Source organism: Habropoda laboriosa, unplaced genomic scaffold (assembly GCF_001263275.1).
Source record: "Habropoda laboriosa isolate 0110345459 unplaced genomic scaffold, ASM126327v1 scaffold2, whole genome shotgun sequence".
NCBI lineage: Eukaryota > Metazoa > Arthropoda > Insecta > Hymenoptera > Apidae > Habropoda > Habropoda laboriosa.
In genome coordinates, this window is record NW_017100190.1 from 3,307,570 (window position 1) to 3,330,152 (window position 22,583).

General features: G+C 40.5%; 4 protein-coding genes across 5 annotated transcripts; 2 read left to right on the forward strand and 2 right to left on the reverse strand.

Annotated features, from left to right (window-relative positions):
- Positions 1-2,249: 2,249 nt before the first annotated feature.
- On the forward strand, positions 2,250-3,912 carry LOC108580085 (protein BCCIP homolog). Its single transcript, XM_017943750.1, has 4 exons — positions 2,250-2,325; positions 2,413-2,601; positions 3,047-3,301; positions 3,373-3,912. Exons 2-4 carry the CDS (start codon positions 2,482-2,484, stop codon positions 3,910-3,912), a joined length of 915 nt encoding a protein of 304 aa, XP_017799239.1. The 5' UTR covers positions 2,250-2,325; positions 2,413-2,481.
- A 530-nt stretch (positions 3,913-4,442) lies between these two features.
- LOC108579989 (shootin-1) lies at positions 4,443-13,161 on the reverse strand. Of its 2 annotated transcripts, none has more exons than XM_017943638.1 (10): positions 12,978-13,161; positions 7,491-7,951; positions 6,312-6,425; positions 6,159-6,253; positions 5,935-6,088; positions 5,733-5,861; positions 5,471-5,616; positions 4,853-5,384; positions 4,696-4,754; positions 4,443-4,611 (listed from the first exon to the last, which is right to left on the reverse strand). In XM_017943638.1, exons 2-10 carry the CDS (start codon positions 7,942-7,944, stop codon positions 4,465-4,467), a joined length of 1,830 nt encoding a protein of 609 aa, XP_017799127.1. In that variant the 5' UTR covers positions 7,945-7,951; positions 12,978-13,161; the 3' UTR covers positions 4,443-4,464. The 2 variants fall into 2 exon arrangements, with proteins under 2 accessions (XP_017799127.1, XP_017799126.1); XM_017943637.1 differs by lacking the exon at positions 12,978-13,161 and adding an exon at positions 10,161-10,276.
- A 3,634-nt stretch (positions 13,162-16,795) lies between these two features.
- On the forward strand, positions 16,796-18,547 carry LOC108580098 (hexosaminidase D-like). Its single transcript, XM_017943763.1, has one exon. The coding sequence runs from the start codon at positions 16,796-16,798 to the stop codon at positions 18,545-18,547; it is 1,752 nt and encodes a 583-aa protein (XP_017799252.1).
- Positions 18,548-20,175: 1,628 nt separating this feature from the next.
- On the reverse strand, positions 20,176-22,290 carry LOC108580124 (ras-related protein Rab-28-like). Its single transcript, XM_017943790.1, has 4 exons — positions 22,216-22,290; positions 21,200-21,385; positions 20,483-20,716; positions 20,176-20,400 (listed from the first exon to the last, which is right to left on the reverse strand). The coding sequence occupies exons 1-4, from the start codon at positions 22,288-22,290 to the stop codon at positions 20,176-20,178; spliced, it is 720 nt and encodes a 239-aa protein (XP_017799279.1).
- Between the last annotated feature and the right edge of the window lie 293 nt (positions 22,291-22,583).

Genomic DNA, 22,583 nt, shown 5'->3' on the forward strand with positions numbered 1-22,583 from the left:
TCGGCACGCTCGAACCCCACTCCGAAGTCCCATTTCCAAGAATTTCTGGGGATAACGACGGACGCTTAAGTGTGCAAAAACGCGGACGCTCGTGTGTGCACTACTGTATATGCGCGGTCCGCAGTACTAATAGTGTACGCACACTCTTCTGCAGCCTGTCCTTTCTCTTTCACGTTCTAGAGAAGCAACGTGCGTGTGGGTGGGATGTTCGAGAGGGAATCTCGATGATGGATTTGTCGCACGAAAGGGAAAATGAGAAAAGACGTTTCGTAAATTGGGAAATTTCCGCGGAGACGTGTCTCGCGGGGGATAGCAGAGAGAACACAAACGGAACGCAAAGGAATGTACAGATCAAGGCAGATGAGACAGCTATGCTATGGGACAGCGGTAAAGAAAACACCGAACAGCCAAGAAACGAAAAAACATTGCAGTCGTATATATACATATATACATATACAGGTCAGCCCAATGATTCACCATTGAATACGCGAGAAGAAAAGACGACGAAACGTTAGTTAGCTTTGGTAAGATCGATCCGCTCTCGGTTGTTCTTACCGAGAACACAGTTGCGTTAATTACACGTTCGAGAAACGATAACGTTGCATCGAGTATAATCGTAAGAGGATTACTCGAAACATATGTTATTGTACCGAGAATGCACGTTAAACGCGTTTACTACGAGTGAACGATATGTGAATTAAACGAACGTTAGTTCTATGGTATAATATAACGACGTTTTAAATTATACATCTGGTTCGCTCTAGTTTCGCTTGAAAAGGAGTGATTGTTCCTCGTAATGATTTCATACGTGATAAATTAACGTTCGCGCTGTTACGAAAGAGACTGAGAATCGATGACGAAGAAAAAGAAACGTAGAAAAAAATGTTGCACGTTGAGAAAGAAGCGAAGCTGAGAACGTTCGTGCTTTCTTCGCGTCACGTGAAAAAAATTTCGAATTATATTTAGTTCCGTTTACGGTAGCTGATAATCGAGCTGATCCCTGATGCATCGGTGCATTGTATGCATCGATACATGATACACACACATATATATATATATATACACACACACACGTTGTATGCGTATCGCGAGGTACAATCGCGGCAAGGGTAGATATACATGGTTCGAGACATCTATTCAGCCGACATCTATAAAAACACCAGAAAAAGAGAAAGAAACAGAGACATATATATATATGTATATAGAAGGTAGTAGAAGTGAGAAAGAGAGACAGCCATCTCACCGCCCGCCACAGCTCAAAGCACTCGCGAAATCTCACGGGGGAAGGCACGACAAAAAGGGCCGCGGTTGTCTTTTTCGCGTGAATATTTTTACTCTCTCTCTACTCGCGGGGAGACGCGACGGGCTTCCGTGTTTTTATAACCTAGAAAAAACGATCGCACTGCTACGTATTGTAAGATGCGATGTATCCCGGACCGGTGAACGCCGTGGTGCCACCTGACAGACTCCGGGAAATTTGAGAAAACAGGATTTCCTTCGGCCCATGCGCGAGGACTTTAATCGAATTTTGGCGTTGCAGTGCCGACGACGGACGCGCCTTCGCCTCACTGCACACAATACTACGTTCGAAATTCAAATTTTTCCCTCCACAATATGGCCGCCTGTCCAACGAGCAATTATCGTTGATTCGTTCTCTTTTCTTTTTCGTTAACGCAACGTGAATTGTCGTTCGTTGAGATTCGTTTCGAAGAGCGACGTGTAAATTACGCGAGGAAGCTTTTGTTTTGAGAAAGAACAAGTTACGGTGCACGCTCGAAGCGCATGACGAATTGAGAAGACTTTCCGTAGCGGTGGATACGAAATTTGCGACCATTACTGCTACCGCGAAGAAGATTTACTATTTCTTATACACCGGCGTAATTGGTGTCGTTACGACATTCAAAAAAGTTCGTCAAATTCACTTACCCTTTTTCTTGTCCCCGCGACATTTCCCCGAGGCAGAAAAAGCTTGTAAATTTGTACCACACTGAACATACAACACTCCCGCGCGTTAAATGAGCCGCGACTAATTGCTCGCCCCGCGTTGAGGGGAAATTGAACATGACGCGTCATCTGCTGACAAATATTCGAACTAGTCGAAACCAGTTCAAGATCTCATTGTTTGTATTAAAATTTAATTTGCAACGTAAAAGGAATATTGAGACGTTGATATCACGTATTATCATCCCTTGTTATTACTAGGTGCTAAAATACGTTTGTTCTTTGGATATTCGAAATATTTCGATCGTAATACGCAATATGTAATACGCAGTATTCATACGTCGCAGTTTTTTTTACGGAATAAAATAGAATAAAATATTCGCGGTAATTTTTTTGTTAGAGAATAAAAATAGACGTACAATATTGTACTCGAACGAGTGATTATTGATTGGTCGCTCGTTGTTTTTAAAGGTCTCGTGAATTATCGCGCTGATGGCATGTCACGTGGTCTGAGTGCGGCTGAACCGTCAGTTTGTGACAATGGCTGCCCCGGTAAAGAGACGTGAGGTTCAACGAAATACGGAGGATAGAAGTAGCGATGACGATGATCAGAGCTCGTCGAACAGTGAGGATAACGAGCAAAGATCGCTGGAGGAACATGTAAGAAATTTACATTATAGATACCAACGTGAAACGTCATTGGTCAAGTTTAACCTTACTTTCGAGCACGCGGTCGTTGATTCAATTGTGTTTAAAATCTTCGTTAACGATGTCGATATTCGTCGATAAATTTTAACGATTAAGTACAGTCCGAAAAGGTAAAAAATTTGTTTATTTTTGCAAATTATTTACCCAACTGTCATTGTCATCAGACGGGTAGTCATTCCGTAGGGGCTTTGTTAAGTAAGTTTTTTTTTTCTGACAATGGATATTTTTTTCGTAAAAAATTTGCGTCGAAAAAGTGCAAAGAAAATATGGATCGTTCGTTTCGAATTATATTCTGTACTTAAGTTAAATAAATCGTTCAAAACTTTATATTTTATTTAACGTATTATACGAATGAAGTAAGTATTAGATGTTGATTAATATAAATCCTTCTAATTAGGCAATGGTAATTCAAGTAGACTTTGAAGGAAGAAATCCATTAGACCCAGATTTTCATGGCATTAAGACCCTTTTACAGCAATTATTTTTGAAAGCTCACATTGATTTAGGTGGTCTGACAGAATTAATCATCTCACAAAATTATGTGGGCTCGGTTGTTAAACAATCAGACGATGTAGCTGGATCAGATGACGAAGAGATTGACATAGATGATGTCTATGGTGTTACTACAGTAATTAATTTATCTAGTGGACAGGTAAGTACAATGTGCACAAGCTGTTTTGTTAGTACCTGGTATCGCTAACCATGTGACATTCTTTCCTTCAGAATTATGCTTGTATACAACAACTCAGAGAGTTACTGAAGCAACTGGCAAATGAACATGCCACAGATTCAGCAAATGCCATGATAAAGCATGTCCTTGAAAATGACTCAGAAGCCATAGGCTTGTTGATCAATGAAAGATTTGTCAACATTCCAGCACAAATATCTGTGCCACTTTTGGAGAACTTAATCTCTGAAATAAAGAGAGCAAACAACAAAAAAATGCCTTTCAACTTTTCATATTACATACTGATCTGCAAACTGTACAAAACAGAAGATAAAAATCTAGAAAAGAAATTTAAACACAAGAAGAAAGATAACACAGAGGAACCAGCTATATTATGGAGTAATCCAGAGGAAGAAATTTTCGCAGAGGAGGCAACAGTCAACTTTGAATTCTCGGTTGAAAAGGAGTCAGACAGTGGTTTGTCTGGAACATGGACAGAGGCAGATGATGAAATGGTTCCTTACAGGAGGGTGCTCCTATTCGAAGCTTCCAAACTCCAACCAATTATTGACAAAATAAAAAACCATGTTTCTTAATCAATCTAAAAGGACTAACGTTAATTCATCTCATATTCCTAAGAAAAAATCCTTCCTTTGGTGTATTGAAGGAAGGTATACGCTTTTCAAAGATAATTTCTTTGACGATCTTTTGTACAACAAACTACTGTATTTTACAGTACATGTAATCAGCTTTTTATAATACACCTTTTCATACTGCTTACTGCAACCTGTCTCCCGTCACTTGCCCTTTAACCGTCTTTTATTTATTCACTGTTTTTATTTTATACTTAAGAACACGTCTCGCACGTTACCGCGGATACTCGGAACACTTTACAAAACTGTCAACGTATACTATGTATATATATATATATTTTATTCAATGGTAAAAAATTTATTTTACGACTAAATAAATAATTATCATTATAAACAGTAATCTTGTAGAACAGATCTTTGATAAAAGAAAGAAAGAAAAGAAAAAGAGAAGAAGAAGAAATAACGCGTTGCGAATAATGCACCAATAATAACACTCGAGACACCTGAGACTTAACAAATCAATTTTTCTCGCGCATTACTAACACCGTCTATTTTTTATGTCGGTTGGTCTGCTGTTTGTAAAGATTGCTTGACCGGCTTGGCTCTCCTTCTCATGGTGCCTAAAATATTTAACATCTCCGAGACAGCGGGCGGCGCACTTTCCGCCTCTTGTCGCCTTTTCCTCTCCTCCTCTCTTTGTTTCTGCAATGAATCATTCCCTCGTCAGACGCGCAAGTTCAGACGTGTAAAAAGAGAAGAAAAAGGAAACGTCCAGGAAGAACTTACGTCTGTCTGCTTCAGCGTGAAGCGTCCACCTTTTATCTGATTGATAATATCGTCGATGGCTAGAGAAGATCGAGAAAGAAAAAAGTTCAAATTACGCATTCGACACTGTTCTCTCCGTGTTACTCAACGAGCTGCGAAATCCGAGAAACATAATTACCAGGTTGTTGCGCAACCGTCGGTGTTTTCTTGGAGATTCCAAGCATGTTCTCCATATCGGTCACCGCGTTCCGTTCCAAATTCATTTTCTCTTTCGTCAGCAACTTGATCGACGACTGTCCACCGTTGTTGAACATCGGCGGCGGCGGCGGGGGCGGCAAAGGAGGCGGCGGTGGCCTGGAAAGCTTCTCTTCCAGTTCGCCGATTTTCACCTTCAAACTTTGCACCAGCTCTTCGAGAGTTTCCACCAACTTCTCCGCCCTTTCAGCCCTCTGCGTAGCGACATCGAGCTCCGACTCGGCCAGCTTCAACTTTTCCTCCACTATTTCGAACTCGACGTTCGACTCTTTCTCCTCGAGCTTCTCCTCCAACGTTTGTATCTGCGAAGCGTGGCTCTGTTGCTCCTCCTCCAGTAATCTCTTCAACGATTCCACCTCTTGGAGAACGGTCAATAATCGTCCATTAGGGTCGTCGCCAACTTCCGCCATCAGGAGTGCGCTCTGATGAGCCAGCACGTTTCTCTCCTTCTGCACCTGTCGCCGCAACGAAAATTCTCGCTTAAATTGTTCACGACGATGATCCGAGAAAATGGTGTACGATATAGAATCTCTCCTCTCACCCTTTCTGCCTCGATTTTCATAATCTTCGCGTTCTCCCTCTCGCGATCGCATTGCGCCTTCAACGCCTGCACCTCCTCCGCCACCATCTTCGTCACCCTTTCCATGTTCTCTTTGTGCACCTTCATCTCGTTCACCTTTTCTTCACCTGCACCGCGGAACAAGAGAGAAAACAAGAAAAAGTTTCGTTAATAAAAAAAAAAAGAGCATTACAAGAGAGAGATAGTTCCGAGGATGTTGTTTCCTTTTCTTCGTTTTAATTACATTTTTGCCTGAGGGTTCTTTCCTCCTCCAACTGTGTGGTCAAGTGCGTCACCTGCTCTTGAGCTTCAAACTCTTGAAGGCGAGCGGAGTGCAGCTCCGTCTGAAGCCTCGCTATCTCCTTGCTTAATTCTGCAAATTACCCACTCTTATAAGTAGCTTGAATAATTAACGGTGAAACCGTAAGCTAGAAATCTCCATTTACCTTTCACCGTTTCTCTCAGCTGATCGAGATCTTCGAAATTCGAGTCAACCTCGTCGGAGATCTCCAGATCTAACGACCCCTCGGGATTCGATTGTAACAGTTTCTGCGTTATTATCTGGGATCGTCTCTTCAGCTCGCGATTCTGCCTGTACCACTGTAATTCGTCGATTTAGTAACCCAGTAAATGGGGGAAAATATAGTGAAATTGATCGTTTCACATTTACCTGCGACGCTTGTTGCATCGCTTTGTGCATGGCGCCCGTTTCGACGTCATATTGATGCTTCAATTGTTCGTACTCCTTGCAAACTGCTTCGGAAACTGAGAAGAGAATTGAAATGTTACTTTTAAAAATTGAATAGAACTTGTAGATAATTACCTGTTCGCAACTTTTGAAGTTTCTGTTCTTTCTCTTGAACCTGCGTCTGCAGAGTGTTATTTTGTCTCTGCAATTGTTGATACTTCTTCTCGAGATCGGTGTGTTCTCTGCTAGCTGCGACGAGATAGACGTTTTTTTCTTTTTTGGTCAAGAATTTCATTGTAAATGCACTCACGAGTGTAAACGTGACGTAGGAGGGCCCAGGCGATATTTTCTATACCGATCAATTTATAATTCCATCGCGTATGCCCGCTGACTAAGAAAACGTCACGGAGTTCGTTTTGCATGCAGCAGTGAATCACGACCGAATAATAATAGTTAGGCTGCATTACGGAACGATTGGCCGTGAACTACAATCACGCATCCAGCCGCTTCCCTCTCGCTGTTATATCTCTTTCGAGTTACCAGCCTCCTCTTCAGTATGTCATGCAGTTTTTACGTAAGTCTTTTACCAAGCAATAACAGATCAATCGATGCGCAGAAAACGAAGTTTCTGCGCGTCGAAATGTCACCGGGACCGACGAAAGAAGAGATCCAAGGAAGAGAAAAATTCCGACGACGGAGAAACCAACGAAGAGAAAAATTTCGATGACCGAAGAGAAAAAAGGAGAAAATTAACGAAGAGAAAAATTTCGATGAACGAAGAAAAAACGAAAGAAGAGAAAAAAATTTCGACGAAATCTCTTCCGACGAAGAGAAAAATTTCGATGAACGAAGAAGAGAAAAATTTCGATGAATGAAGAAAAAACGAAAGAAGAGAAAAGTTTCGATGAATGAAGAAAAAACGAAAGAAGAGAAAAATTTCGATGAATGAAGAAAAAATGAAAGAAGAGAAAAAAGAGAAAAATTCCGACGAAGAGAATACCAACGAAGAGAAAATTTTCGAAGAACGAAGAGAAAAATTCCGACGATCTCAAGTTCGTAAACTAAATTTCCAAAAAAAAAAAAACCGAGAGATATAAACGCAGCAAAAGGCAGATACAGGCGACGTTCCATATTTACCGAGTTCCTATCATAGCTGTTTAATCAAATGAATGCTGGTAGCGAGAGGAAGAAGCGGTGTTTCGTCACTTCGTTAATGATGACTAATGGAATCATAATAAAGTTCGGTAACGACTTTAGGCGGCCCCCATACAAACGCTCATTATCCCGCCAAACTTATTGCTAATTATTAATTACCAGCCTCGCTCTTCTGTAGCAACAATTTCCTCCTCTTCTCAGAGTCCTCGTATTTGCTCCTCCATTTGCCCTCCAGGCTGTTGCTCCTGTTTAATTTCGCCCCGGCGATCTGTTCGTTCGTTTTCCAGTTACTTATGGTAGTGCTGGCCGAACAGAGTTTCTCGGTCTCGGTGTTTCGCATCTCGATACTGGAGCTCGACAAATTATTGTTCCTCGTGGTTGTACGTTGTTGCTGTTGAACGGAGGCGTCGAGCTTCTCGAAGGAGGCTCTTTGAGCCGCGACAGACACACCTCTGGATAATTTCTCGAACGAGCCTCTTCGCGGAGGAGGACATCTTTCCTGGGCTTTAATCGCATTTGATATCCTCGGTACTGGAATGTGCGAGTGAATTACGCTTGAAGATGTCCTCGCTGGCTCGGTGCTCAACACGATGTTCAGCTCCGTTTTGTTCATGTCGCCTCTGTGAACAAGTAACGTTTCACTTTTCGTTTATACGTGGTTTTTAAACGAGCAATTTTTTAGTTAGCGTAGTGGTCATGTGAATTTTATGTCGTTCTCGAAATATACTGATTTTCCTTTTCGCTTAGATTTCATTTCCAATGATCAGACTTTCAGCTACTGTACTGAATAGTGATGTGAATTTTATATTATTCTCGGAATATGCTAATTTTCTTTTTCGTTTATATCTAATTTTCAATGACCAGACCTTCGCAAATTTTATGTCACTCTCAAAATACGCTAATTTCCTTTTTGTTTATACCTAATTTTCAATGACCAGACCTTCGCGAATTTTATATCGCTCTCAGAATACGCTAATTTCCTTTTTGGTTTACATCTAATTTTCAACGACCAGACCTTCGCGAATTTTATGTGATTTTCAGAATATGCTAATTTTCCTTTTCGTCTATACCTAATTTTCAATGACCAGACCTTCGCGAATTTTACGTCAATCTCAGAATACGCTAATTTTCCTTTTTGTTTATATCTAATTTTCAACGACCAGACCTTCGCGAATTTTATGTGATTTTCAGAATATGCTAATTTTCCTTTTCGTCTATACCTAATTTTCAATGACCAGACCTTCGCGAATTTTATGTCACTCTCAGAATACGCTAATTTCCTTTTTGTTTATACCTAATTTTCAATGACCAGACCTTCGCGAATTTTATGTCACTCTCAGAATACGCTAATTTCCTTTTTGTTTATACCTAATTTTCAATGACCAGACCTTCGCGAATTTTATGTGATTTTCAGAATATGCTAATTTTCCTTTTCGTCTATACCTAATTTTCAATGACCAGACCTTCGCGAATTTTATGTCACTCTCAGAATACGCTAATTTCCTTTTTGTTTATACCTAATTTTCAACGATCAGACTGTGATCTACTCTGCCAGTAACGTGAATTTTCTGTCATTCTCAGAATATGCTAAACGTGTGAGTGACAATGATCCAAGGAAAATGGTTCCCGATGAATGATGCTATATTTATCACGTAAGGGTATTCCTATTGAAGTGTAGCGAAAGGGACACAGGAGGGTTAATAACATCGTTTCCTAAAAATAGTCGTATCGGTCTCACCCCCTGCAGCCATAAGCCACGTTAGAAATAGCCACCCACTGTCGAAACGTGTATTCGTGACTAATCTCGAGGTCCACGAATCCGCGAACTACTCGGTACGCTAAGATAACGCGCTACCTACCGGGAAATGATAAACGTTACGCACACCTCGAATTCCGAATCGAGTTACCGGTAATTCTCAAGTCACTCGGTTTAGTTAGTCTTACGTTTCTCGTGAGGAAAGGTTCGATAATAAGCGCGAGAAGGAATTGTGCACCGGTTCCAAGTAGCACCTCTGTGGCGCATCGATTGGAAACGGATGACAATTGTTCTGTTCTAATTCTTCACCTGTGTCTCGTCGAATATTCTGTGTTCTAAACTGTAACACTCGTCGATGAATCACTGATAGTTAGAAGCGATAGACGCTTAACATGAATATTCATGTCACGTAACGTTGGAGATGTACAAATTCTGAATGATGCAGAATCATTTTCTTCGCGAATTCTGTAAGTGAAGATACTGGATATTTCACGAGTCACAGGTTACATATCAACCCTTTGATTTACCCTTTTACAACCCTTTTTTACTTATATTAAAGCAAATTAAATTAACTTAAAAAGAACTTTTTGTTTTCGAAAGTTTCACTGCGAAAGATCAAATACAGAATCACTCAATTCGAAAATACCGAATATTTCACAAGTCACAGGGTTACATATCAACCCTTTGATCCGTCCTTAAAAAAAGATATAAAAAATATAAATTCACAAGCATCTATAATTTTCTGTTTTTCAAAGTGTAACTTTTGGTTTTCGAAAGTTTCACCGCGGGAGATCAAATGCAGAATCACTCCCAATTCAAAAATACCGAATATGTCACAAGTCACAGGTTAACTATTAACCCTTTATCACTCCCAACGTGTTCACAAATTAAAAATATCAAATATTTCACAAACTCCCCATCTCCACCCAACTTTCATTACACTACAATAAAAAAAACCTTGCAAAACAAGTAAATTCCAAGACCCTTTTATTTCGAAAAATGTCCCGCAAAACCATTCCGTGACTTCCGACCGACATAAAGAACCACTCAGAGTGTAAAGGGTTAAATAACACCTCATTCCCATCGCCAGGTTACCAGTAATCGTTTCCCCGCGAAGCAGACACAACCATCAGCTCGAATTTCACCAATATTATTCTGTTTACACGATTCATTAACTTCACCACCAACCGTTCAACACCCAGTCGCACGTAAAAACGAAGAAACCGAACTCGGCGACGTCCAGGCGCAACACTACGAGGACACGTGTTGGTACTCTCGGTGGGAGCCAGCCGAGAGATCTCCCGCACAACATTTCCAAGTTAATTCGTTGGAATGCATGCGTCACTGTTCCCGCGTTGGATGATCGTTAACGGAACCGGCACGCCGTCATTCTGGAAAGTCCGACGTTTCGATCACGTTCGTGATAACCGCGTTGGATAACAGCCAGGTTAACGACTACCGCGCATCGGAACCTAGAAAATCCTCGGGCGATTTGCGCGTCTGCTGCGGAAGCCAACAGCTACGCCCCGAATGGTTATAGTTCGTATTCGAGCATTGATCTCGACTTTAAGAATCGTACCGGGCCAAAGAGAGTCTATTCCGAACTTCTTTCTTTTTTTTTTTTCGCGAAAATCTTCGGCAGTCACGGTTCTAAAATAATTTCAACCTTGTAACAGGACGGAGCATCGATATACAGCGAGGTCGTAAATTAAATCCTCGAACTGCAGGGCCGATTGATATCGCCGCACTTAGGACCATACACTGTATTCCATTTTGAATCTCTGCAGAATAAAAGAACGACGAGTTCTGTGACTAATGGTATTTTCATTCGCAAGTGGAGAATTTGCGAATGTTAATTGCTCTTTGGAATGTTTCCAGTTGGTTTTTGTAGCTGAAGAGGTATTTAAATGGCGAAGTTAAATTTGTCGAAGAGTTTGAGATATTTCTTTATTTTAGGTCATCTGCTGCTCGTATTTCTGTCAATTCGATTGTCTCGACGAGACGTTTAGTTTGACTTCTGACCGATTTTACGATCGCTGTATCGTGGTCTGTATTAATATATTCGACGTTAACTCTTTAGTGACGGGATTTCTCCGAGAATTCTTTATATATCTACCGATCGTCGTTTCTGTAACGGACGTTAAATTAAGATGAATTTTTATTCAAGTACTCAAGCGGACGTATACGTCCCAGTGGTCAACGAAGGGTCAAGTTAGAGACTTCCAAATTACTCCGAGAATACTTAACGCTAATGCTTCTGGATACCTATGTATTGCGCGTTAAAAGTGATTTACTTAGAAATAAGGACCCTCCCATCCGCTTAGTGTCTTATCTGGCATACACTACCGGTCATTATTTCCTCGTTGCTTCTTCTTTCTTCACTTCCAAGTTTCGACGAACTATTTATCTCTTCGCCAAAATTTACCATAATTCGTTAATCTCCTCTTTGCAAATTTCCAAAATGAAAATTGCCCAAAATACAGAACACCGCAAATAATTTATCAAAAGAAACTATTTATCTCTTCATCAAAATCTACCATAATTCGTCAATTTCCCTTTGCAAATTTCCAAAATGAAAATCACCCAGAGCAGAGTACCCCGCGTATAAACGAAGAGCCAAATATTTCTAACTGACTCTGTACATCGTAAAATCTGTTTCACAGACGTTCCACTCTGTTTTACGGAGATAGGAAAAATTCCGCGATGCGTTTTTGCGCCAACTCGAAACTATTTTTAATTCAAACCCTGGCGCCGCGCGTCGTCGACGTATATATACGAAGAGGAAGAGCAAAATGATAATTCGAAACGTGCCGTGTCATCCGAGCCTCAACAGACCCCGGGTTCGACGATCACGTAGATCGTTGCACTTTTCCGCGCGTATATGCCACTTGCAATTCAATCGACCACCTTGTTCGCCCCATCGTTTCGCCGTTTACGTCCTTCTCTATTCTCGTCCTCTCTTTTGCTCATCGATCGTAAGAACGCGCGATTTTAACGTTCACAGAGAGAGAGAGAGAGAGAGAGAGAGAGATTTATCTCTTCATCAAAATCTACCATAATTCGTCAATTTCCCTTTGCAAATTTCCAAAATGAAAATCACCCAGAGCAGAGTACCCCGCGAATAAACGAAGAGCCAAATATTTCTAACTGACTCTGTACATCGTAAAATCTGTTTCACAGACGTTCCACTCTGTTTTACGGAGATAGGAAAAATTCCGCGATGCGTTTTTGCGCCAACTCGAAACTATTTTTAATTCAAACCCTGGCGCCGCGCGTCGTCGACGTATATATACGAAGAGGAAGAGCAAAATGATAATTCGAAACGTGCCGTGTCATCCGAGCCTCAACAGACCCCGGGTTCGACGATCACGTAGATCGTTGCACTTTTCCGCGCGTATATGCCACTTGCAATTCAATCGACCACCTTGTTCGCCCCATCGTTTCGCCGTTTACGTCCTTCTCTATTCTCGTCCTCTCTTTTGCTCATCGATCGTAAGAACGCGCGATTTTAACGTTCACAGAGAGAGAGAGAGAGAGAGAGAGAGAGAGAAGTCGATCGAGAAAATCCTAGTGTCGATCGCGATTTTACGGCTCGCACGTACGAAACAGCAGCATCTCACGTGCACCATGATCGTTTCTACGGGAAGTCTACGAGGTCCTTTCACTTTTCCTGTTTCGCCTCTGGTGGATGTCGAACGCGCTTGTCATACGCCGCTCCTTGGCATCGAGACGCAAGTTTCCCGCATTCTCTTTTTTCCTATTTCTCTCTTTTTCCTTCTTTCTACTCGCGGAGATAAACGTTTCAGCGTGTTACATTAGAGAGGGAGAGAGAGAGAAAGGAGAAACAGCTACCAGTTTGGACGGAAAGGTGAAGAAAGTTAAAGACTTACGGATTTGCAGTTGCGAAGTTTCACACCCGTTTACACTATCGATAAAGTGTAAATTTTCACCGATTCCAAACCACACACTTCACTGCATTTTTCTCTTTTTTATAGAAATTCGAACGGGAGGAGTACGAGTTAGAAACGACGGTGAAGAGAAAAGTTTCACACTGTACGAACGATGGAGGATCGTTTAAACGAAACAATGGTTGAATGAGAAATGAAACAAAGAAGAACGGAAAAGAAGGAAAGAAGGTGCGCGTTCTCCGACGTTCGCGCGCATACTGCTCGCACGGCTGACCGTAATGTCACGTTATCTCTGGAGGTTCCAGACGACTCGAAAGAGCCCCGGGAGTGCGTGCCCTTCCTTTAATGAAAGCCATCGGTGTGTGTGCGTTAGCGGCCGCAAGGTTTCCTCATTGTCAGCGAAAAAAAATCGCGCACACTCTCGTTCTTTTGTTTACGCGCAATTTCGCTTTCGAATGAAATACTGTCAGCCAAGATACAATTGATTCGATCCAATCTAACCTATTTCTTCCTCTTCATTTTCCGCTCAACTCTTTCGTACGATAAGTTCGTAAGTTAAGACCGATACATCGCTACTGGAGTAACTTCGATTGATACGTTAATAGTTTTTGTTGGCTGGCGAAACACGGACAAAAGACGGTCTTGTTCACCGATACCACTTCGACAGCAATAAAAGAGGCCCGAAGAAACGTTTCCCCGTGTAATTGCCCGCTTCTTGCGCTCAGCATCGCTTTTACAACGCGTTATCGCCGGATCTGTCAGCCGTGAAAGACTCTCGAGAAACGTTGCGCATAACGAAACCAGCATACGCTCCACGATCGAGAATCTACTCCTGAGGTGGGAATGTGCAACGCGTGTTGGTACTCGCAAGTATACGCGGTTGTCTTCGGCACGTAACGTTGCCTACTCCGAAAACGATCGTCGAATATAACACCCGTTCACCGTGTCATTTATTCTCGCGTTATCAACGTTCACAAACACCGAACTCTCTGTTTACATTCGACATACCGCGACGAATAACAGATTTACATTTTTTTCCCTCCTCTTCGCTCTTTTATCGAGGCGTCGATCTGACGAAATGTTAATCGCGAAGAATGTTCACCGCGATTTTATTGAAACCGCGCGGAGCATAAAGGAGGCTCTATTTATTCGATCGAGCAAGTTCATCTTCGCTCTGTCTATCTCTTAATGCTCGGGGATATGGTTGCTCGAATAGACGTTTAATTGCACGGTGGAATGGTAAACACAGATAACAGATGATACGCACTAGTTGTCAAAGCATGCACAAATCAGCAGGTACTGTACTAGGTAAACGAACCGGTGCAATGATCTACGATCCACGGATTTTCCCCTCTACGCCCCCCTCGATACGATTGCTATATTTTTTTCTCGTCGCGCAGCTGCACATACACACACTCGCGAGAGAGAGAGAGAGAAGAAAAAACTGTGCAAACATAGATAGAACGTGTACGCGCACGGACTTGAGTCATGATTTCTGAATAATCGTCGAAGCAGAGTCTTTGTCTCTCTGGTTCGGTTGCTATGAAGGCGCGTTGACGCCTTTGCGGTTCGAGGGACCCCAGTTACGAGCTCGAGGTACAGAGAGAATTAAACAGTTTCATTCGACGAGGCCGAGAACGTCGTTTTTTTTTCTCCATCGTCACCGATAATAATAACTTGGAAAAAAGATGCTCGATCTTTACTGCTCCTCTCTGACTTCTCTTCTCGAAGACGTCGCTTATCGACGTTGAATTATTAAAAGAAAAAAAGAAACTCGTTCGTTTCGGTTACTCCAGTTGGTATATAGGTACCGTGATGTTTTTCATACCTAAAACGTTTCGATCAGGAACAACTAGCATCGAGGTAGTAGCTTTCCATTCCTCCGTGCACGCTTATTGATCGGTAACTGCGCAGCGCCGGGGATCTACTGCGCAGGAACGGTGTAATTCAAAATCGAACTTTCTCTTCAAACACCGGCAATAAGATTTCCTCCGAAGACAAATATTTTTCCTCTTATGCGTCCTGTGGTGTTACAGCATATTAACCATAAGAGAAAATTCTCTCAGAATTGTGCGTGCGTGTTTGTCGGTGAAGAATTTTTTTCGAATGATTTATCACTTCCAGTGATAAATTTTATTGTTCAAACACGTGTACTTGTTGTGCAGGGAAATAGAGACGATAATACAAATGATAATAGAAGTTGGTGTAAAATTTTGTTTTTTTTTTATTTTATTAGCAATCGGAATAAATTTTTATGAGCTAATTTGTCGGCTTGGGGATTGTTTTCGGCATCTCTTAAAGTGCAGCGAGAACTAGTCCATTAACGAGTACTCATTAACCGTCGATTAAGTCTACAGGTCGAGTGGTAAAATTGACTTCGACGGTTTGTACGTAATAAATTGTAATCGCAAAAAACCGCGGGTTATCCCAAGCGCGTGGTTCAAACTCCCGCAGAGTGGCATCATTAAACAGCTTTATTGTCTAGAATTATTCCCCTACTATCGTCATAACTAAAGAGACGTGAGTCACGTTCATTAAGTATGTAACGGGTGGCCGTACGGTTCGCGGAAACTGGAAATAAGATAAAGGACTAGGATTTAAGATTTCGCGGCCGAGGATTCGATTACACGAGCCCAAGCCTCTCCGGTTTCGCTCGTCTTCCATTCGTTTCTTCTTAAACGTACGAGAACTCTATTTTCGTTCTCCACCCGTGCATAGACCCTTTATCCTGCATTTTACGCGCCTAATCAATGCGTATTCTCTGCGTAAATTAAGAGTACGTGCGCGTGTGTAAATACTTTGTTACCATGCTTGTCTATTATTCGACGATAAACGGAAGATGGCGGAAAAATTTGAGAGGAACGTTTGTAGAAACGAGACGAGATCACGACGAGCGTGTGGTAATTCAAGATCGTCGTCAAATTATCGTGCTCCTGCTGGTTCTCATTAAGCAAATTCGATGCAGAATGACGTGCTGTTATTTATAGGTCAAGTGCGTGGCATTGGCGCCCTGATTTCATAAATATCTTTCACGCGAATTACGGCTACGTAAGTGAGAATTTATTAATTACATCGTTGTATCGACAGTGGTATGCAGTCTTCGTTGTGTGAAGTATTCAGTTCAACTTTCTGGAATTACCTAGTTCCGTTAATTTACGAATAAATTTGTGTTAACGGTAGGTTTTACGCAAGCTCTAAAGTAATTGATAATTTGAAATTACAAGTAGAGTAATGTGTACAGCGTAGAAAATGGTAATATGTCATTTAGGGAATACTTTTATCGAGATATGATATCCAATCGTAGAGACGTACATGTTGTCAACCCTAAAATGTTCCTAACATATGTTTAACCTCTATTTTAACGAATTATGGCGAACATTTAATCGAGAAATTGTAAAGATTTAAACAAATCGTTGCAAATGTTTTTCAACGTGTACACTGGAAAGTGTACGTTATTTTACGATAGTATTCGCAGTTGCCCAGCCTGTTTCTCGATAGCGTTTATCACTATATAGCAGTAACAATGGTCTGCTATTTCTGTCATTAATCTGTGATAAAGAGCACGTATTGTTCTGTTACGAGAACGTTTAATTAAAGAATATTATACTATTTTGCAATGGACAAATTATACTGGATACGTTTTATTTAAATCACGAGCTTAAAAGAAACATACATCGCTTTCGCACAAGTGCCGACATTCATTGAGAACAATCAAATCATGTTACAAATAACAAGAGCTTCGATTAAACAGATATAATAATATAGTGAGCCGATCTTGATGTTCTGCTGGATTGACAATCATGACGCGTCTAAGAGGCAGAGCCTCTTTAATGGTCATTATAATGATCAGCTTTACCCTGTTGATTGTTATTTATCATATTCTCGGTAATGAGGTCGAGGACATCGCCTCCAATAAGTTAAATCCGCGATTTAAAATTGAAGAAGTTTACCCACTGAGTGACCTCACAGAGAATCCTCATAGCATTGCCAGAAAACAGCAAATAGAAGCTCATATTATGGGAAAATTGAAAAGTGGCGGTGGAAAGTTATTCAGTGACTTCAATTATGGTAGAGTATATACTAATACTGCTCCCTTATATAAAGGGCACAAAATTGTGCACTTAGATTTAAAAGGTGCTCCCCCTAAAGCAAGTTATTACAAGTACCTGCTACGTTTGCTCAAGAAATTAGGTGCCACTGGTATACTTATAGAATACGAGGATATGTTTCCCTTTGAGGGAATTATACAAAATATCAGTGCAGGCAATTGTTATACCAAGAGAGACATTGCCAATATCCAAAAGATAGCTGAAGAAAATGGGCTCATTGTGATTCCTTTGATTCAAACCTTTGGTCATATGGAATTTGTTCTTAAATTAGACAAATATAAAGACTACAGAGAAGTGCCACGTTACCCACAAGTTCTGTGTCCTACTTATAACAAAACTCTTCCACTGATATATGAAATGATAGACCAAATAATGGAATCACATCCTGATATAAAGCACTTGCATATTGGAGCTGATGAAGTTTATCAGATTGGAGAATGCTCTAGGTGTTTAGATATGATGGTTAAGAGACAATGGGGTAAGAAACAGTTATTCTTGGATCATGTCTCAAAAGTAGTAAAATACATAAAGAACAAGTACCCAGATATTATAGTTCTCATGTGGGATGATGAATTTCGAGAAATTTCACCTCAAGAAATAATGGATAGTGGTTTACACGATATGGTGGAGCCTGTTGTTTGGAAATATACCACTGATCCTGGAGCAACATTAACAGATCAATTGTGGAAAAATTATGCGTCAGTTTGGAAGCATGTTTGGGTTGCTACAGCTTTCAAAGGTGCTACTGCACCAGACAGATATTACACTGACATTGGTTACCATATGGAGAATCATCAAAGATGGTTAGAGATAATCAATAGGTATTCTACTGAAATTACATTTAAGGGTGTTATCCTAACAGGGTGGCAAAGATACGATCATTTCAGTGTTCTTTGTGAACTCTTACCTTCTGCCATACCATCACTTGCTGTAAACTTAGCAGTATTGAGAGCTCCAGATCTAAGTGGATTTCCTATAGAAGTACCTACCCAAGTATTACAAGCGTTACAATGCGAAGGCATAATTTCTTTAAGTATTCCAGAGCCTCAGTATGGTTGGACCAAATGTAGTTATCATGGTATATCTATTTATGCAGCTATATTACGACTATTTTCTCTAACTCAAGAAGTCACTAAAATGGAACAGGATAATACATTCAAAGGGTGGTTGAAACCGTACAATTTGAAATACTCTTTCTCAAATCCTAGTCATGTAGAGAGTGCAGTTGCTGAACTGGATAGACACAAGATGGAAATTATGTATATCGAAAAAGATATAAGATCTACCATGGAAAACATATACGACAATTATACCATACAAGAATGGCTAGAAACGTATATTGCTCCTTTAAACGATAAATTCAATCAGCTATGGGTGGCTAAGGAAAGGATCTTAGAAAAGAATGTATGGCCAAGAAGACCTTTAACAAAATCTGATTTATAGTTAGATGATGATTGAAATTGCGAAACGAATAGCTTCCATACCGCGTACTATGAGACTGAACATCGTACTAGGCTAAACAAAGAAGCGAATATATTAATCGAAACACTTAGAAATTCTTGTTTTATAAAAAGAACGAGTATTCGATAGTGTATAAAAATCTACCAAAACTATAATTTTGCACCTTGTATGTTGTAATGTATGGACTACTCTATGCTCACTGTCTGAATTCAAGCGGGTGAGGATCAAATTCTATCGACTGCACCGTCCGTAAAAATTAATCTCGTTCCTTGGATCGCGAACGATGAAATTTATGTCGTTTAACGAATACTCGAATGAAAATCTTTGGCATCTTGTGCATTTTGAAAAAAAAAAAAAAAATCGAACAAATAGTTTTTCAATTAGCATTTCCAGTATACGAATTTACGTTTCGAGTTTGTACAACGTGTATCGATCCTACACCAGGGCGAAGTGCTAATTTTAAAGCTGTCTCCAAGGTTGATTAATTATTGCGTTGTGTCTAAAATATCGATACGTCGTATACTATTTTACTTATTTCTATCTCTTCGATTCCTAACGAAACCGACTAACTTATTCCATATTTATTAACATTTTACCATTTCGATGCTTTCAAATGTATGCATTTTACACGTATGTTATTTAAACCTGAATTGTTCCAAACGAAATACGCACATATCTGCAGTCCTTACCTGCGTTCTTTGTTTCTTTCTTTTTTTTTTCTTTTTTACTAGTCAAACGACGACACACGTTCTCTTGTTAAACGCGTTTTGTTTTCTACTGTATATTTATGTTTTTTGTATATGTATTGTACTCGTTTTTGCATGATTAGTGCCATTGATAAGTAGTTTAATTAGAGGAAACCAACCAGTGAATTAATGGTTTACATATATAAAAAGAAAAGAAGAAAGAACAAAAAAGTAGATATACATCAGCGAGATTCGCGTGACGGACGAGCAACCTTTCCTCTTTCGATGCCATTTCGTGAGTTTGAAACGCGAATAAAAGAGTTCATTCGTTTCGCCATCGTGTATTTACTTAATCTTAACCGATATTTAATATCGATTGCCGCGCTTCGTTTCATACCATGGATTTACTTTCAACCGAATACTACTCGATATCGAACAATCTTTTTTCACACCTAGCACTTAACGATATTTAAGAAATGAAAAGAAGGAAAAATAAAAGTGAATCACCGACGTCGTCTCTCTATACCGAGTTCATGGCATGTACTCAATCAACAGTGTATGTACATTACTGTAATGTATAATATTGCTCTATTATTGTAAAAGTATTTTTAACATTGTTACGTCGACCTATATTATTAACATTATTATCGCAAGTAGTAAGATTTTATTCAATAAATAAATCTGTTTTTAAATCTACTGCGAAGACACCACTTGGTTTATTTTGCGTTGGCCCCTCGATAATAGAAGTGAACTCCCCTTGTTACGTTATTTAAGAAAATAGCGAAAAATATCTGCTCGAACATCTTATGTACACGTACTTTCGTCCTCGAAGTCTGCTATTTTCTGTTCTATAAAAAAAGTCTAATTTATCTGTGCCTGAAAAACATCGTATTGCAAAGAACCGCGTCTCGTTTCGATCATTTTTCATTGTAACACGCACACTGCTGATTTAGAGCTAGGAAAATGGGGATAAAATGGAATCTGGGTTTGTTTCTTCGTAGGAATTCTCTTCACAACTTTCTGAACCGTGTTCATATCAACCGTGTCACCTATTTCCGCGATTATTATAGGCTTATGATAATCCTGATCCGTTTTCGTTAATCGAACACCAAAAATCTGCGCCGCTAACGTCACAATGCACAACGAAACCTGGAAAAACCAGTTTTTTTTTGTTTCTTAAAGAAAGAACAAAAGTAGTTGTATTACTTCATTGTTTGAAGAGTATTTTTACCGCTTCTCCGGTTCTCGCGGAAACGTCGTGTGACGGAAATCCGTTTTCCGCGGCGAATCTATGCGTTCGATCTTTCTTCACCGTCCTCTGATGCTCCATGTCGCATTTGTTACCAATAACAGCCATCACAGGAGCTTCTTCGTAGATATTGCTCAACTTTCTGATTTTCTCTAGCCATTCCTCTAGAACCTCGAAGCTAGAGGTGTTCGTGACGTCGTAGACTAAAAGAATAATCTGCAAAAGACGTCTTCGTTAAAGAAAAAAAAAGAAGAAACACTACAAACATTTTTTAAAATTTCATTTAAACGTGCGTATAATTAGCGAAAGCGATACAGTGAGGTTGTAGATTAGGGATCGATGCAGCGATACCCAGAGTTTCATACGGCATTCTACTTTTTTATATTGGGAATGAATCAAAGAAAGGACACACTTTATGTGGCCCTAACTGAGATTTCGAAAGCTTATCTTCTCAGGTTTCTGTCGATTCGTTTGTCAATGTGCTGAAATATGTAAAAATTTTGATGCCTGAATGAATTTAGGACCTCCCTACATTTTCCCCATAGACTGTACTATAGAAACCAAGGAAAAATTTGAGGGTCCAAACGGAAATCGAGAATCAGCGATCTCTGGACCGCTATTGCTACTTTTAATCGGCCACGAAGGCCCCAATTCCACTGTATCGCTTCCATCGACTATACTCTTTCTTCTTTCTCTCACATGAGCACCGAACACGTATTTGTCCAGCATGCTTCCATGTAACGCGAGTCCGCCGACGTCCCATAAATGTAGGTTAACGTTTTTGTAGCATCCGACGCTGATGTTCTTGAGGAAGAAGTCGATGCCAGACGTCGGTACGTACTGCCTGGTGAACTCGTTGTTGCAAAACTTCTGGGCGATGCTCGTCTAAACAGGGATCCTTGAATTTCAGTTATCCAGAATCGCTACTCTATCAGTAAGAGTGTTGTCATTTTTTCATTCAAACCGAAAGAAAAGAACAATCGACTGTCTTTAATAAAAGGGAGGAAAATCGTTGGAAAAATATCGTTTATTTTTAGCTACATATTTTGCTCGTATAATTAGAGTTCCTCTGTTAAGGTTGATAGCTCTTCAAGTATGCTGTTACAAGGAGAAATTCCAACGTCGATCGAAACTCGCGTGTTATGTCCGCCCGTTGATTAATAGTGCATCTCGTACAGTTGTTCGAGAAGCAACCGCGTTAGTAATTAAACAGGAAAAGACTTTTGACGAGGGACAAACAGTTAGAGATATACATGTAAAACAGCTCGAGTCACGAAAATGCAATTTTACGTGAACCGTGTGGATTTCAATTATCAGCTATTTACCACTGACGATACGCAACACTTTGAGCGAGACAAATTTCTGGCTGTACGTCCTATCGGAACTTTAGCAAAGAAAAGAGACAAGTGCAGAGATAGCAAACGAAGTGTAATTATTTTACCACACCGTCGATGTCTGTGAAAGTCGTGTAATCGTGTGGCACTGACCACTTCGCACGGAAGAAATAAATCGATACGTTGCTTAGCTGTTCGCAGCTCAGGCACACTGAACAATTTAATCGTTCCTATACCATCTATGGTATATTTTTCCAAAAAACTTCCATCGAAATTTAGAGAAATAAAAAAAGAAGATTGTAGAAGTTACACACTGTGCGATCTGTAGATTCTCTTTAGTTTCACTCTCAAAGTAAACGCCGAAGACACTAGAAAACTCACTTTGCCCGATCCCGAGTCACCGACCAGGACGATTTTCAGCTTCTTCGTGACCAGGTCCTCCTCGATGTCCGACATTGGGGAAGATCTGGATGGGAGAGACGTGGAACAGGAAGAAACACGACGTGAGACGTGGGTTTTTCGGGAATCATGCGAAAAGTGGTGGCGGCCACGACGGTTCTACGTCGACTATAATGCAACATATAAACGAAGGGTCTGGGCATGTGGCTAGAGAATGAAATCGAGCGAATCGACCGACCAGCGGTGGCCAGTGCGACGTCGTCGTCGTAGTCGTCTACACCGCTGCATGAATAAATTAACGAATAATCGATAGCACACTAGGAGAACGGCCATTGTGCGTGCCGCTGTAT